Source organism: Equus asinus, chromosome 5, assembly GCF_041296235.1.
Source record: "Equus asinus isolate D_3611 breed Donkey chromosome 5, EquAss-T2T_v2, whole genome shotgun sequence".
Lineage (NCBI taxonomy): Eukaryota > Metazoa > Chordata > Mammalia > Perissodactyla > Equidae > Equus > Equus asinus.
In genome coordinates this window covers 93,202,131-93,219,891 of record NC_091794.1, presented here as the reverse complement: position 1 = coordinate 93,219,891, position 17,761 = coordinate 93,202,131, and the positions used below count along the sequence as shown (strand labels likewise).

Genomic DNA, 17,761 nt, shown 5'->3' with positions numbered 1-17,761 from the left:
TCATCAAGCCATGCTTAGGTGGCATCCCACATGCCACAACTAGAAGGACCCACAACTAAAAAAATATATACATACAACTATGTACTAGGGGACTTCGGGGAGAAAAAGGAAAAAAAATTAATTAAAAAAAAACCCCAACTTCTCAAAAATATCAAAGAATGATGAAATCTTAAGGTCAAAATCTAAGAGAATGTGAGGGCCCATAGAGGTAAGCAGAGCGCTAACACTGCTGTTGCACTGAGTACATTCGCTGAGGACAAACTTGGACTTCAGTTTTGATGTCCTTATGGTATGAGGGGGGACAAAAGTCAAAGCCCAAGGTCCCAGCAAGGTGGAGAATCTAAAAGAATGTGCTCCTCAAGTTAAACTGGGCCCTAAAAGACTCCTGAGGGTATGAGTGAGCCAAAGGTAAGCCCTCCTTTCCTCCAGCGGACTGCAAAAGAATTGCATTAGCACTGAGCTGGGCCGGTGGTGGAGGAGGGCAGGCGGGAGGGGAAGTCCAGACAACACGTTGTACCACAGAGTGACCTTCAGGCAGATCTACTGCCCGAATTCATACTGCCTTAATGGTCCAAAAGCCTCAAACTTCAGGTAGTCTTGGGCTGGTAGAGTACCTAGGTGCCAGGCAGAAGCAAATACAAATCCTCTCTGATTAGACACCTTTATCCTAGTCCTGAAAGAATACCCTCAAATAGTATTTGAATTGTAATAAACAGCACAGTGTTAAAAATAACCAAGTACATAAACAAATAACCCTGAACAAGAGCTAGTAGAAACAGCAGTGAGGTGAAATAGACCTACAAAGACTTCACATATTAGAATTATTGTTATTATTATATTATTATTATTGTGTTTCAAGAAAGGAAAGAAAATCTTGAAAACATCTTCAGGAAGCAGGAAACTACAAAAAGCTTTGGAAGAGAGTCAAAAGATTTTCTAGAATTGAAAAATGTAATACGGAAATTAAAAACTTAATGGATGGATGGTTTAACTAGAAAATAGGTTAGAAGATATTATCCAGCGTGTAGGGGAGAGGGTTAAGAAGTTTACTGGGGAAGAAAGATTATGAGAAATGGAGAATGAAGTGAAAGGATCTAACATGGTTTTAATTGGAGTTACAGAATGAGAGTAGAGCAGACATAGAACAGAGGTGATAGTTGAAGAGGTGATGTACCTGTACCATTAGGCTGGTAGTGTTTCAGAACTGACAAAAGACATCAATCTACAGTTTCAAAAAGCCCAACAAATCCCAAGAAGGATAAATTTAAAAATTCACAACTAATACATCAGAGAGAAACTTCAGAACACCAAAGACAGAGAAAATCATAAAAATAGCCAGGGAAACAATAGAATACCTTCAAAGCTGCAATAGTAAGATTGACAGTTGACTTCTCAACAGCAACAGTGAAAGGCAGCAGAGTGTTACCTTAAAGTTATGAAGGACAGTAACTGTCTACCTAGGATTCTAAACCCCGTGAAAATAGATATCTGGAATGAGGACTAATTGAAGACATTTTCAGCCAGAAGAGAGTTTGCTATCAGCACACCTTACTTAAGAATATTCTAGAGAATATACTTCAGGCAGAAGGAAGGCGATGCCAGATGGTAAGTGAAAAGCAGAAAGGAATGAAGAGCAAAGACAGTAGTAAATATGTGAAAAGACAAACCACAAACAGGGAGAAGATATTGCTCTATGTATAACTGACAAAGGACTAGTATCCAGAATATATACAGAATTCCCATGAATCAATATAAAAAAGACACAACCCAATAAAACAATAGTTTCTCAAACTTTTTGATCTCAGGACCCCATTACACTTAAAAATTATTAAGGACTCTAAAGAACTTTCGTTTGTATGAATGATATCTATTGATATATATTGTGTTAAAAATTGAAATTGAGGGGCTGGCCCCGTGACCGAGTGGTTAAGTTCGTGCGCTCCGCTGCAGGCGGCCCAGTGTTTCGTTGGTTCAAATCCTGGGCTCAGACACAGCACTGCTCATCAAACCACGCTGAGGCAGCATCCCACATGCCACAACTAGAAGGACCCACAACGAAGAATATACAGCTATGTACTGGGGGGCTTTGGGGAGAAAAAGGAAAAAAATAAAATCTTTAAAAAATAATAATAATAATTAAAAAAAATTGAAATTGAGAAGTTTTTAAAATGCTTATTAATTCATTTACAAATAATAAGCCCATTATATATTAACATAGAAATAAGTGAGATTTTAGTTAAAAATAACTATTTCCCAAAACAATAAAACTATTTAGTGGGAAGAGTGGCATTGTTTTCATTTTTGCAAATCTTTTTAATATCTGGCTCAACAGAAGGCAGCTAGATTTTCCTACCTGCTTTTCTATTCAGTCTGTTGTGTTATGTTGTTTTGGTTGAGGTACCTGAAGAAAATCCAGCTTTACAGAGGTATATAATTAGAAAAGGAAGGAGTATTTTAATTAACTTCTTCAGATCATTGTTGCTATTCTTTGATACTATATCAAAACTTGACAAAAGTTAGTTGCATTGTGGAATCTAAAACCAGGTTAGTGACTTTTTCATACTCTGCTACATTAAAATCTCTTGGCCTCTCTTATAGTTTGATTGGGTCTTTTATCCATGCATGATTCTTATAACATCATGTATTTAAAATTTTGAAAATATTGGTTCCCTGAGTTATTTAGGTCTTCCAAATGTTGATATATTTCATCATACGACACCAAAAAATTGTATGTTATCTTCCGTTTTATCAGAAAAGTCTTTAAATATTGGGAAACTCTCAAGTTCATAAGTGGCAAATAGAAGTTTCCCAGAATTCTGTTTTTTTAATTTGAAAGCTAGATTTTTATCACTGTCCATTGTCCTTGAAGTGACAGGCTCACATTGTTTATTTTCAAGAACTTGTCTGCCAAATACCCATTTGAATAACCATAGATCATCAGTCATTTTATATATATCACATATATAAAAGCTTGTGTGTATATATATATATAAACAAATTTTATTAAAAAGTTTATATGCTTAAAAAAGTTTATAAAAGTTTTATATATAAATATAAATTATATAGAATATGTAAAATGATTTCCCCTAAAAAAAGTAGCTAGTTCACTCAGCAACTCAGTTACACAAGTGGTTTTCCTGGAGACAAACATCGTATTTCTTTCTTTCTTTTTTTTTTCTTTTTCAAAGATTGGCACCTGAGCTAACAACTGTTGCCAATCTTTTTTTTTTTTTGCTTTTTCTCCCCAAATCCCCCCAGTACATAGTTGTATATTTAGTTGTGGGCCCTTCTAGTTGTGGCATGTGGGACGCTGCCTCAACATGGCCTGATGAATGGTGCCATGTCTGCACCCAGGATCCGAACCAGCGAAACCCTGGGCCGCTGCAGCAGAGCACATGAACGTAACCACTCGGCCACAGGGCCGGCCCCAAACATTGTATTTCTGTATGCAGCAGAAATGCTTTATGTATACTTCCCATTTCGTCATACAGAGTATTAAAAAGACATGTATTGAGGTGTTGGGATTTAATTAATTAATCATTTTAATGGCTTCATTAAGGACAAACTGTCTTTCCCCCCCGTGTGTGATAATGAAGAATACAATAATCTTCCTACAGTTCGGTGCCACTGCCTTCATTCATGTTAAAGTGCCAGCAGTTTTATCTACCTTTATTTTTGTTCCATGAGTGCAAATGTCAACACAGTGAAAAAGGCAAATAAAATCTTAGTATTATTTTGAATGAGTCAAACAAATGGAAAGGTATTGACTTTTTAAAAAGTCATGGAATTGCAGATTAAAACCACAATGAGATACTATTTCATGTCCAAAAGACAGGCAAAAATTTACAATTCTGTGAACACCGAGGGTGGTTGTTGTGGATATAATGCAATAGGAACTTTCCTACCTGGCTGGTGGTAGTGTGAATTGGAACAACTGCTGGAAAACATTTTGGCTGTATGTTCAGAACACATGCATACTTTATGACCCAGCAGTTCTACCCTAGAGAAAACTGGCTGTTTGTACCAGTATATATGTACAAGAATGTTCATAGAAGCATTGTTTGCAGTAGTCAAAAATTGGAAAGATCCAAATGTCCACCAAAAGTAAAAGAATAAATACATTGTGGTATATTCACACACTATGATATATAGCAAAGAAAATGAACCAACCACGGTTACACTCAGCCTCAGGCATGGATCTAGCATAATCTGGCGTGATACAATCAAAGCATGAAAGAATACACACAGCATAATTCCATTCATTTAAAGTTCAAAATCAGGTAAAATGATATTAAATAAGGATACAGGGGTCGACCTGGTGGCAGTGGTTGGGTTCACGTACTCCACTTCGGCATTCCCTGGTTCGCAAATTTGGATCCCAGGCATGGACCTACACATTGTTCATTAAGCCATGCTGTGGCAGCATCCCATAGACAAAATAGCAGAGTATTGGGGCTGGCACCATGGCCAAGCAGTTAAGTTCGCACGCTGTGCTTTGGTGGTGTGGGTTTGGCTCCTGGGTGTGGACATAGCATCGCTCATCAAGCCATGCTGAGGCAGCATCCCACATAGCAGAACTAGAAGGACCCACAACTAGAATATACAACTATGTACTGGGAGTCTTTGGGGAGAAGGGGAAACAAAAGAAGATTGGCAACAGATTTTAGCTCAGGTGCCAATCTTTAAAAAAAAAAATGGAGGATTGACACAGATGTTAACTCAGCAGCAATCTTCCTCAAGCAAGAAGAGAAAGATTGGCGACAGATGTTAGCTCAGGCCAATCTTTATAACCAAGAAAAAAAAAGGGATGCATACCACTATTTTAGAAATGCAAGAAAATGATTAACACAAAGTCAGAATAATGTTTAATTTAAACGAGAGAGAGGGGGTTGTAATTGGAGAAGGGCACTGAGATAGGCTTTCGGATGCTAGCAGTGTTTTGTTTCTTGATCTGGGGAAAAAGTAAAAATTAAAAAAAAAAAACAGTGTTCCTCTGGATGGGTAGAATTTTGAAATGTTCTTCATTTTGCTTTTACTTTTAATCATTGCTATTATAAAAAGGGAAAGCTTTTTAAAAATGATAATAGGGGGCTGGCCCTGTGGCTGAGTGGTTAGGTTCGCATGCCCTGCTTCACTGGCCCAGGGTTTCGCCAGTTCGGATCCTGGGTGCGGACATGGCACCACTCATCAGGCCATGCTGAGGCAGCATCCCACATTCCACAACTAGAAGGACCTACAACTAGAATAGACAGCTATGTACTGGGAGGCTTTGAGGAGAAGAAGAAGGGAAAAAAAATAATAGATTACGCTTTTAACGTTTTTTCTTAGTTTTTAAATCACAAAAGTAAAAATGCATTAGACTGATTTTTGCAGTGAGTTTGCCACTTTTCTACCTAATGTACTATAAATGTACATTTTTAAAACTCTTTGCATGTTTTAAAAATGTTTCCTTGCAAGTTTTTAACTCTTTCCCTTAATCCACCTCCCTCCAAATTTTAAAATAGGTTATCATTATTATTATTTTTTATTCCTCTCTCCTGCCCATGTTCTCTCCATCCTGTTCAGTATGGTTTCTGTTCTGAGCCCAAACTGGAATGCCGACTCGCTTTCAACTACTTCACACCCATTTCCTAGTCGAGACAGATGGCCAGAGCCCTGTGGCGTCTTACAGATCCTGTTGGAGCCAAGGGATGTTGCTTCTTTATATTGTAGCTAAAGGAAGCCATTGTTTTGTGTGTCTGTCTGTGACATGTTTCTGGATAACAGCAGCAATAATGCCATCTGCTTTCTAGGCCGAGGAGAGGCAAAGAGAGGAGCAGCTCGTCTCATTTGACAGGTAAAGAAATTATTCATATAGCCTGCTGGATAGTTGAGATAGGATTCTATAGTTTATACTTACTTTTAATTTAAACAATCAATGAGCAAAAGGAGGAAAAATAAAGGAAGACCTGGAGTGGGACCAAATAAAAAAGTCAAAACTGTGGACTTTTCCAAGATCTTTGAATTATAGAAGGAATAATTTCAAAGTAAATAAAAAATTCCAAGAAACCCCTAATGTCTGTGTGTTGGGGAGAAGGCCAGGTTCACTAGGAATAAGTACGGACCCACAAATCTTCAGATTAGGAGGTCTAAATCATTTTACGTCTAATTCAGCTTTAAGTTCTTCAGAGTTCTTGGGTCTCTTGCTTCTCATCTCTAAAATGGAGGCAACCCATCCTTCTAGGAGTATTAACAGAAAAAACAGACAATTTGTGTCTGAAAGATGTCTCCTTTCTTAACTTCTCCAAACTGAATTAACTAATTCTATAGAAATATATTTGTGGTATTAGTTCAAAACTTAAAATGTTTAATCATAGATATGTATGTTTCCCCCGCTATACTGTGAGCACCTCAGAGGCCTGAGGTGCTGTCTTACGTAGTTTTGTATCTCTAGCACATGGAGGAAATTCTTTAAATATTGTGGAGATGATGTGTGATTTATGCATACTGTTGGAAAAATGCTGAATACTGGATTTTCAAAGTGCTTCATGTCTAGTACAGTATGTTGTATGCCTTTCTTCTAAATATGGTACCTGAAAAGGAGAGTTACAACACTTCATTAGCTTTTTACTTTAGTTATCTGTTAAGAGGCATTAAACCCAAAGGATAACCTCAAGAAGATTCCTGAAAACCAGAACATGTGATTCTGTTGGACTACTTGGCGCAGCACTGACAGGTCACTTAGCCTGCTCTCCTCCACCTATTTAGTACCCAAGACACCAACACAGCTTGCACTGGGAGAGTGCCCTGGAAGAGAATGGGCCAGTATACTTCATTAACTTCAAATCTCTGCCTGCTTTTCTCATCTAGCAAGCCATAGCAAGATTGCAGAGTGTACCCCTCCATGGAAACAGCAAGGAGTCCTGTCCCTCATAATTCTCCTTCATCTCAGTTTTGCCCAAGAAAGGCGAGCCTTTGTTTTCTTGGTGTTATCAGCTTTTTGCCTCTGGATATGAAGGAAAGTGGCCCTCGGGAACTTGGTATTGCTATCCGAGGGGCTGGAGCCCTGGGAAGGTCTCTGCAGAGGCTCTGCTGCAGTAGGGGTGTTGTAGATATGGCTCAGACACACCTTAGAGAAGAGGAATCAGCTAGTGTGCTTGTCTCCCTGCAGCCATGAGGAGTGGAACCAGATGCAGAGCCAGGAGGATGAGGTGGCCATCACTGAGCAGGATCTGGAACTTATTAAAGAGAGGGAAACAGCGATTCGGCAGCTGGAGGTGAGAGCCAGCCCGTGGCTTTTGTTTGACTCAATGTATCTGCACTCTCTAATCCACCTGGATTTTCTCTTGGTGGTTATGAAAAAGTAGGAAATGAGTTGTGTGATTTGCATGTTATGTCTCAATGGTGAATTTGAACTACTCTTGTGATGGGATTGGCCATGGTGCCCAAGAATAGCCAAATCCTTTCCTCAATCACCGCATCTTATGGTGATACGAGTCTCCATGAGAATATGCATGGAGAACAGAGCAAGGCTAACAAATATTTTATTGCTCATTAAGCCTTTGCCCCCAGACTTCACTGCCACTTCTAGGTTAGGAGGGGTCTGTGGAGAGCCCCTTTGTTTAGTCTGAATAGCTCAGAATAAAGGCAGGCCAGAAGGTTTGCTCCATTTTCGTGCATCCCACTGTCCAGTCCCAAGTTGTGGATAGCACTTCAGTGAGTCAGAGAAATAGGAATAGTTTTTGAGGTAGGGGTTGTGGGAGAGGTCTTTCTTGACCTGAATTTCCAACTTTAACTTTGCACAGTTGTTACTGAACCAAAGTGGGTTCCCTCCTGGCAATTTAAACCAGACTCTACACCAGAAGTAGTTGTCTCACAAAGTATATTTGCAGCAAATAGGAGACCATGAGGAATCATTTCCAAAGTCGTGCGTCCCGGAACAAAGGGAAGCAGGAACCTTTATTTCCGATGGGGAATGAATATTCAAAAGGGAGAGGTGGTTATTCGCTTGAGCAGGCTCAGTTGGAAAACATGCTTCCACATACACTGCAGGTTATGGTAATAAGGCCTAAGCTCCTCCTGGGGAGATCTTAGCATTAAAAATGAGGCAAAGGTCACAGGCATAGCTCTCCTGGTGAGGCTTGGTCTGGTTCAGGGTGGTTGGTGATTGCATCTCCTTCACATAACAAAAGGAAAAAGAGCAATTTGGAAAAACAGTTAAAATATCCAACCCCACCCTTGAATTTCTTGGGGTAATTAGTCGGTGACACAATGACCCATAAAATATCCTTAAATCTGAGTAGTTTTCTCCTCCATGGAGGCAGAAGATTGCCATCCCTGGGGGACAGTGGGGAGGAGGCGGCTGTGGAGAGGAGAAACTTGGAGCTCCTCCTTGACCTTCATCTGTGGCAGTGGTTTTGAATCCTGGCTGCACATTAGAATCACTTGGAGATTTTTTTTTAAATACCGCAGCTCTCCTTCCCCACCCACTAATTATTAGTTTGGACTGTATGAAATGCCTATTTTTTTGTAGGTTAAAAATGGTGTAAAAATATCTACAAGAGGCCCTGGGCATGGAGAAGTTTTTTACAAACTTCCTAGGTGATTATCATGTGCAGTCAGGGTTGTGACCCACTGCCTTAGAGCCCATCAGCGTCTGTTTTTAGATGGGACAGTTCCTCCTCAAGTTTGATTATTTTATTGCCTGCAAAGATGTCATATCTTTTCTCTTACTCACCTACTGCTAGTAATCATGGACTTGGTTCTCTAAATTAGAAATGCTGTTATAGCAGAGAGTAGAGTGAGACGTGGAGTTAAGGAAAGGAGTGTAGCATAGTGGGTCTTAGGAATGTAATGGGCACTTCACATTTAACAGAATTAAGTTCAAATTCTTTAGCTGGGGCTCAATTTTCATATCCAGTCATTTCTTACATCTAACATACAATTCTAATGGGGAAAAAAAAAAACTCCTGTGTGTCTCCTCTACTCTCACACTACACATCTGGTACTTTGGGCCAACAATGTGTGGGTTTTTCCACATCAAGCAATTCTGCAACACCAGCTGGATGTCCTTCAATTTAACTAGATTCTGACATTACCTGGAGTTAGCATCAGATCCCACAGGTTAAGGGTTCGGTCCCATAAGACTGAGCTCCTCCCCACCACCTCAGACGCCAGTTGCAAGTCCAGGTTGTCCCCTGTGCTTCTGACTGACAGGCCATAAATTGGAGGTTCCCATGACCTCCTCCTTGGGTTTGATTAATTTGCTAGAGCAGCTCACAGACCTCAGGAAAACAATTTACTTCCATGAGTACCGGTTTACTATAAAAGGATACAACTCGGGAACAGCCAGAGGGAAGAGATGCATAAGGCAAGGTGTGTGGGAAGGGGGCAGAGCTTCCATGCCATGTCCAGGTGCACCATTCTCTCAGCACCTTCACCAGCGCAGAAGCTCTCTGAACCCCATCGTTTAGGATTTTTATGGAGGCTTCATTGCGAGGGCATGATTGATTAAATCATTGGCCATTGGTGATTGGTTCAACCTCCAGCCTCCCTCCCCTCCTCTAATCACAAGGTTGCTTTCCCTGGCCACCAGACCCCATCCTTAGGGGCTTGCCAAGTCAAGTCCCCAGCAACTAGCAGACTGTTCCAACTATGGTAGACTCTTAGCAAGTAATTGAGATGCTGGTAAGAACTGTTCTTGCCAAGTTCTGAGTAGGAAGTCATTGCTGGCAAGGCATCGTTTTTTATCGTAGCATTCTGAGAGGCAATTGCAATTGAAAGAGCATGGGCTTTAGAGATATAATCCTGGCTGCCATGCTCAGTTTCCTCACTGAGGTGCTATGTGACTAGATAAGTTACATAACCTCTCTGTGCCTCCTTATCCTCAAAGATAACTTACTTCATAGAGTGACTGAATGATTAATTTTAAGTATCATTGAGGCGTGGTAACATAATGAAAACATCATGAATTTTTAATTCACAGTTCTGCCACTTGTTAGCTGTGAGACCTTGGAAAAGACAGTCATTAAACCTCTCTGAGCCCCAATTTTTTTTTCTGTAGAATGGGGATAATATGTCTCATTGAGTTGTCATGAGGACCAATTAAGTTAAGTAATAGTTAATAATAGCTAACACTTATGAAGTGCTTATTGCATAGTTCTAAGAATTTTAAATATATTAATTTATTTACTACTTCTGAAACCCTATGAGATGGGTACTGTCATTATCCACATTTTAGAGGGGAGAGTCCAGAGAAGTTCTTAACTTCAGGTTGCATAACAAGACTGTGGAAGATTAAGGTCACACAGCAAGACTATGGGCTCTCTATAGCTGACAGGCTCCAAGAGTCTGTGCTTTTAATTACCTACCTGGTATAGTACTTGGCATATAGTAGGCACTTTTGTTGTTAGTGCCATTGAGTTGATTCCAACCCCTGGTGACCCTGTGTACAGCAGAGTAGAACCCTGCCTGGTCTTTTTGCACCATCCTCTCACCTCCTGTTGCTATGTCAGGCAATGCACTCCTGCTTCGTGGTGAATTTATTTGGAAGTGGCTGTCCGGGTCCTTCTTCCTAATCTGTCTTAGTCTGGAAGCTACGCTGAAACCTGTTGACCATGGGTGACCCTGCTGGTATTTGAAATACCAGTGGCATAGTTTTCAGCATCACAGCAACACATGCCTGCCACAGTAAGACAACCAACAGACGAGTGATGTGGTTCTCTGATCAGGAGAGGAACCTGGATCTTGGCGATGAGAGCATAGAATCTTAACCCCTAGACCACCAAGGCTGGCATTTAGTAAATGTTAATGATTATCTTTATTTTCATTTTATGTTCATGGAGAAAGCATGATATCTAAGCCTTAAAAACACATATGTTAATAGCCAAAACTTTAGGTAAGTAGAGGAAATGAATCTTCTAACATGTTGCGTAATGTTAGTTAATTGTTTTTTGTGTTCCTTAGGCTGACATTTTGGATGTCAATCAGATATTTAAAGATTTGGCCATGATGATCCATGACCAGGGTGATCTGATTGGTATGTATTATTGATACCTTTAACATACAGGTGAGTTGATAGTGTTTGTGTGCAAAAAAGTCAGTAAGATGTGTCTTAGGAATTTAGGAATGCCATTTAAAAATTATTAAATTCATTTTCTTAGCAGTTTTCTTAAGTTGTCAAATGTAAAAGTTAAAGTGAGGCCTCCATGAATGCTCAGCTCCATTCACTTGCCATAGCCTCTTGGTAAATCTTTGGCTGTTTAGGGAAATAGCTGTCAGCTTCCCAGTTTTTCTCTCCAGAAACTTGCACAGTTATAGGATTAGTAACTCTTTTTTTAAGCTTTTTATTTGGAAATAATTTCAAGTTTATAAACAATTACAAAAATAAAAATACTACAAGCAACTTCTTTGTAACCTTTACCCAGATTTATCTCTTGTTAACATTCTAGCCCATTTGCTTTTTATTTACTCTCACTCCTTCTCTCTCTATACGTATATACATAACTTTTTCTGAACCAGTTGTGGATGAGTTGCGTATTTCATAACCCTTTACCCCCAAATACTTCAGTATTTATTTCCAAAGAATAGGGCTATTCTCTTAGGGAATTAGTAACTTTTGATTTCATGGCTGGATAGTTGGAATTGTGGTGGAGAAACCAGGACCCCTAACATCAGAAGTCAGTTTGCTGTCTTGAAACATGTGAGTGTGGTAAAACATCCACTGCCCTTCTTTTTTGCAGATAGCATAGAAGCCAATGTGGAAAGCTCAGAGGTACATGTAGAAAGAGCCACTGATCAGTTACAGCAAGCTGCTTACTATCAGGTAAAAGCAGGTACCAAAAAAAGCCACTCTGTGCTGCAGACTTTATGGGCCATCAGAGTACACTGACACACTGAGAACAGCTGCAGCCTTTTGCTTAGGCTTAAGCTGGAGGCAAGTAGTCATAACTGCAGTCCCAATTCCATTTTTAGCATTTTCCTTTGCAGAGAGGAAAGGCATCAAACCTTGAATAAACTTTCCTAAAAGCTTCTTAGCTACAAAGCTAACCCCATAAGCTACATGTTAGCTAAATCTGGTATAAGGCTAATTTTATATCCTGAACAGCTAAAATTTGTTTCAATTAGGATAGTAGTAGGTACAAAGGAGGACTTTGCAGATACTTTGTTGACTGTTGTCACAGAGAATGGACATAGAATCAACTCCATCTGCTATTTATTTATGAATAAATAGGGGTTTATCATTTTGGGGTTATTTATCTATGAATAAATAGGGGTTAATCATTCTACTTTCTATAAAGTGATATTCTTCTACATGTTAGTTGAAACTCTGGTTTTATGACTTATCTGGGTCTTTATCTCAGTGTACAGATATTGAGAATGAGGTCCATCTCATTTCTCCTCAATTTGGTGTTGCATGGCTTTTTAGAAATACCTAGCATTTCAGTCATTTTCCATGTTCCTAGGGTATCTGTGGTTTACATGGGAATGTTCTTAAAGAAAGTTGTATTTAATAATAGTATTTCCTTTTAAAAACCCAGTGATGACTTTAGTATCTAACAGTAAAGGAACAATTAAGGAAATTACATATATCCACTCAATGACATATTATGTGGGAATTAAAAGAGATGTTTATGAAGAGTTTATAATAAAATTTTTATGCTAAAATGTTAAGTCAGAAAAACATCAAACTGATACAGTATGATCCCAATTATGTCAAATAACAATATGCATAGACAAAAGATGAGAAGGAAATACAATCAAAATGTCAACAGTTTTATCCGTGGGTGATTATTTTCTCTTCTTTCTGCTTGTCTGTATTTTTTACAGTGAACATTAAATTTTATAATAGTTATAAAACTTCTTTAAAATACACATGCACAAATAACTTATTGCAAATAATGGCTAGTAGTATAGGTATAAACAGTTCCTTTGCAAAATTGTATTTGGGAGCCTGGCATTAGAACTCGCACTACTGCCTAGTGCTGGTAACTTTTGAGATTTTGGGAAGGTGTCTGCATATTCATGCGTGGATAGAGTTAATTCTGAATTACCAGGAGGCAGATTTATGAAGCACTCTTTGAGTCTTAGATATAAAAAAATTTTACTTGTTTCATGAGTGTCTTCTTTACATATTTCTCTCCTCAGAAAAAGTCTCGCAAGAAGATCTGTATCCTGGTGCTTGTCCTGTCAGTGATTATTGTAATCTTGGTACTTACTTTGTGCCTAGTTAATAAATGAAGTGCTTGCCTCAGAGCCTTCTCCCACGGAGCTGTTTTCGAGGGCAAGAGCTTGTTGGAGTCTTGCCAGAACAAACTGATCACAAGAAGAGAGCATACACCAGAACGTCCTGTAATAATTTAGTTAGAAACTAACTACTAACTAGTCCTTGGAATTAGTGACCTATGGAGACAGTATTTATCAGTTTATGTGTACATTTTATTGATTTCTCAAATTAGGAATTAATTTATGTGGATTTGCTTTCTCTTGCATTCTAATTACCCTTCATCCCAAGTATCTACTGAAAATTCCATTCTAGATATTCTTGTTTTGACAGGTGACACTACAGTCTTGTAATATTGTCTTTTTATGTGTACAAGATTTACCTTTTTACTAGCAACTGAGATAGAATTACTTTCTGGCACCCAGCATATTGGAGTCTGTCAGACTGTATAATAAGCCAGCAATTTTTATTCTTTAACATTTTAATTTGAATTTCTAAGAAACCCATTCTTTATCTGCTTTGAAAGATTTTGGCAATGTATTTAACTGGAAAGTAAAAAATTGCACACGTGATCCGATTAAATGAGAAGTATTTATTGGAGCTGGCCAGTCGTTGGGGTATATATTAATCTGGGTTTAAAGTTTACTTTATTATCTGCTAGTGTCATCCACAGCAGTTCATCCATATACACACTAAACCATCTTACTCATTTTTGAAAAGTTTAATTTAATTAACACTACTATTCTCTATGAGGTCCCTCTCCCACCTGTCTGTATAGAAAGGGAGAATTAGACAAAGCATGCTTTTGGCAAGCAAATAGGAATTGTTTGGAATGATTTAATCTTTTTGTTATTGTTGTTCAGTTGTGTTTCTACATTCCTGGTGAATGATCAATGTTACTTACTGTCAAAAGGCTGCCCCCTGTCCTACAAGGGTTGCTTTTAAAAGCTAGTCTGAAGTTGGTTTAAAATTTAGTCCTGTGAACCTGCTGATAAAGCAAAGAAAAGGTTCATTTTTGTACATAATACTAGTTTGGAATAGTGATGTTAGATTTATCCTAATTTATGAACAAGAGATTAATCTCTCCGTGCATAGTTTTAGACAAAAAATGTTTCAATAAAAGATTGCTGTCTTGTAATATAAATGTTGTCCACTTCCCTTTTTCACAGGTCTAGAGCAGTTAAAGAGAATAATTTCTTTAGGCTCTCACATAAATGTGAATTAGGCCAACAATTTCAGTTCATCCTTTAGTGAATTAGAGGATTTGGCTACCCTGGATATATTTATATTCATTTCTTCCACTCCCTTTGATGTTACTTAATCTTTTACTCAACTAATGTGAACAACAGGGAAACAAGGGCCCAAACGCATAAGTTTCTTTACATTCTTTACCATTCCACCCACTTAATACAAATAAACATTTTAAAAGCTTTTGTAGTAAGATTTTATGAGTTAACATGCTAATGTGATAGATATTAGGTAATGTGCTATCCGGAGAAAAATTGAGACCTGCAAGAAGACTGGCGATCAGGTGACTTGATTTGGTGGTAGAATAGGCACTACTGTGGTCCTTTCCTTGAAAACCAAGATGGAGCTATTGGGCTGTCACAGTAGCCCATGCAGCAGCTTCAGAGCTAATTCCTTGGTTCTATGATCACTGCCCCTTCAGCTCCAAGTCCACAGCTGGACTTGGATACATCATTTGTACCATTCCAGGCAAGAAAAAAGTCTTGGTTGTGAAAAACGATTTCAGTTTGGGTAACTTGAAGCCACCATAGTTCTGTTCTGTAAGACATACTCTGTAATCTAATGGTGGTGGTAATAGTGGTCATGGGTAGCAAATATGGCCTTGGCCTGGAATTTGAATGGCTTGGAATTTGTGGTAGTTGCCAAGAGGTTCTGCTAGATGGTCCTAATAAACCTGTTCACAGAATCCTCCTTATGTGTACTCTGTTCATCTTTGGGGGCACCATGGTCTGGGACAGTGGTTCTTAACCATGGCTTCACATTAGAAACTAAAAAAATACCGATACCTACCTAGGTGCCTCTGCCACAAAATTCTTTTTCTTTTTTGGAAGATTAGCCTTGAGCTAACATCTGCCGCCAATCCTCTTTTTGCTGAGGAAGGCGGGCCCTGAGCTAACATCTGTGCCCATCTTCCTCCACGTTATATGTGGGACGCCTGCTACTGCATGGCGTGCCAAGTAGTGCCGTGTCCGCACCCGAGATCGGAACTGTTGAACCCTGGGCCACTGAAGCGGAACATGTGCACTTAACTGCTGTGCCACCGGGCCGGCCCCAAAATTCTAATTTAGTTAGTTTGGAGTATAGCCGGGCATAGGGACTTTGAAGAGCTCCAGATAATTCTTGTGTGTAACCGTGTTTGAGAGCCATTGGTTTGGAGGTCAAAAACTAGACTGGGGTACAGACGGCCTGGAGAATCTTAGCTCTGCCATTAACTTGCTGCAGGTATTTGCACAAGTCATTTAACCCATAAGCCCCAAGTTTTCTCAATAGCTCTCTTCTATGATAAAATTCTCTGAATATAAGGAACACAGGGGTTTGGTCTGAACATACAAATTCTATATTTGCCTGTCTATTCCTTTCCTTTTCTCTTCCCCTTTTCTCTTTCCTTTATGGAATGTTCTAGAAGTACTGGGCAGATCTAGCATTCTCTCTTCAAGTGAATTAAAACTGTAGTACTGCATAGGGTAAAGCAGAAATAATATCACACTGGCCACATCATCTGGGAATGTTTCAGAACAAGAACTTGCTACCTGCTGATCTGATGCTCCCAGGGCAGTTTTTCGTTTGTTTTGCTAAGGGGTGGTGATACACTGCTTTGTACCATTGGGCAAAAATATCAAAATGCAATTAGCATTCAATCAGTACAAAGTAAACACCCTGAGCCTCCCCTATTCAGTTTTTTTCCCTCCTATTCAGAGGTTGTCCTCATTCATGAGGATGAAGCTTTTGCTTTTGGTCACTAAATGCAGACTAGAACCCAACTCATATTTCATTCTATCCTGTTTCCTAGGACTAGGATTCCTAGGAATCACCTGCTTCCTCCCTGCTTTTCTAAGCATGTTTAGTATCCCTGAGTTTCAAAGGATTTTTCAGTATTGCTTTCTAGCACTATGAAATACAACTACTTTAGAATTTCCAATTACCCAGTAATTAGTTTGAAAGGTTTTGATTCCTAACCCCCAATTCTACTTTTAGGCCAACTGAGTAGTTCATTTTAATACTTATCCAAAGTGAAACTTGTTTGACAGTCTTAGCACTTAATTTTTAAAGAATAAACTCGAAATAAGAGAATTTTTAATGTTGGAGTGTGACTAAGGACCAAGTTTTTACCAGTCCATGGAGAAATGAGAAAAATGATGTAGTGGGCTTTTTAAAGTACCATCTTTGAGTCTGAGCTAATGACCTTCCAACTTTTTATGACTGGCACCTGAGCTAACAACTGTTGCCAATCTTTTTTTTTTTCTTCTCCCCAAAGCCCCCCAGTACATAGTTGTATATTCTAGTTGTGAGTGCCTCTGGTTGTGCTATGTGGGACACCGCCTCAGCGTGGCCTGATGAGCGGTGCCATGTCCGCGCCCAGGATCCGAACCAGCGAAACCCCAGGCCACTGAAGTAGAGTGTGCAAACGTAAGCACTCAGCCATAGGGCCCGGCCCCTGACCTTCCAACTTTTTAAAAAGGATATTTCAAGATTATAAAAATGAAAATGTGGTGATGTTAGATGGCAGTGTTCATTTTTAAATCTCCTTAGTTGGCAAAATAAAAGTTGATACTCCTCTATTACTTTTTTTTCTGGTCCATGACATCTCTAACATTTGTGAACCACTCATCTCTACTAGCCCCATCACTTTATAACTGAAGAAGCTGAGGCCAGGAGTAGCAGTCTAATACAGGAATTTATAGGCTTGAGGAAGTGCTCTGCATGCGAATGGTCATTTGTAAAGTAATATTTGAGCCCTTCCTACCAGCAATTTACTATGCTAAATGTTGTGTTTTACATTTTACATTTATTATACCCACAAAACCATCTAGGAGATGTATTTTTCTTTTCCCCTTTTTATGGATTAGGAACTTGAAGCATAGTAAATAAGCAGCCTGCCCATGGACACACAATTTGGGACTGTTGGAGCCAGGATTTGATCTCAAGCACTCAGACTTCAAAACCACACCTTTAGATGCTATACAGTGTCGCCATGTATCATTGATATAAACTGTCCTGCGCACCACCTCTTTCCTGAAGCTTTCTCTAAAAACCTGTAGTAGTAGCAATTTCTACCGAAGTTTTCAGGAACATCTTTTCTTCTATCAGCACCTTGTGAACTTTTCATTCACCGCCCTGCTAAAAGCAGCCACCTGCTTACACTATCGATACACAGACACACAATCTTTTCAGTGTCTCTATTTGATCACTCATATAGCAAAGATGTTTTAAGAAAGTTTTCTGACAAAAACTGTGCTCCTAATGTCTTTAGATTCTATTCTAAGAAAGCCTCAAAGTCTACAAAATTAATCTTTGTTGAGATACCAAAATCCA

The 17,761-nt window shown here is 39.1% G+C and overlaps 1 protein-coding gene across 2 annotated transcripts in view; it reads left to right on the top strand.

Annotated features, from left to right (window-relative positions):
- The window catches only part of STX12 (syntaxin 12), a 33,706-nt gene extending 19,361 nt beyond the window's left edge, over window positions 1-14,345 (top strand). For both annotated transcript variants that reach the window (XM_044770157.2, XM_044770156.2), the window contains 5 exons: window positions 5,793-5,836; window positions 7,151-7,256; window positions 10,945-11,017; window positions 11,721-11,803; window positions 13,126-14,345. In XM_044770157.2, the coding sequence (XP_044626092.2) occupies window positions 5,793-5,836; window positions 7,151-7,256; window positions 10,945-11,017; window positions 11,721-11,803; window positions 13,126-13,218 (399 nt within the window). In that variant the 3' untranslated portion in view covers window positions 13,219-14,345. The remainder of the gene's footprint in view (window positions 1-5,792; window positions 5,837-7,150; window positions 7,257-10,944; window positions 11,018-11,720; window positions 11,804-13,125) is intronic.
- The last annotated feature ends 3,416 nt before the right edge of the window (window positions 14,346-17,761 follow it).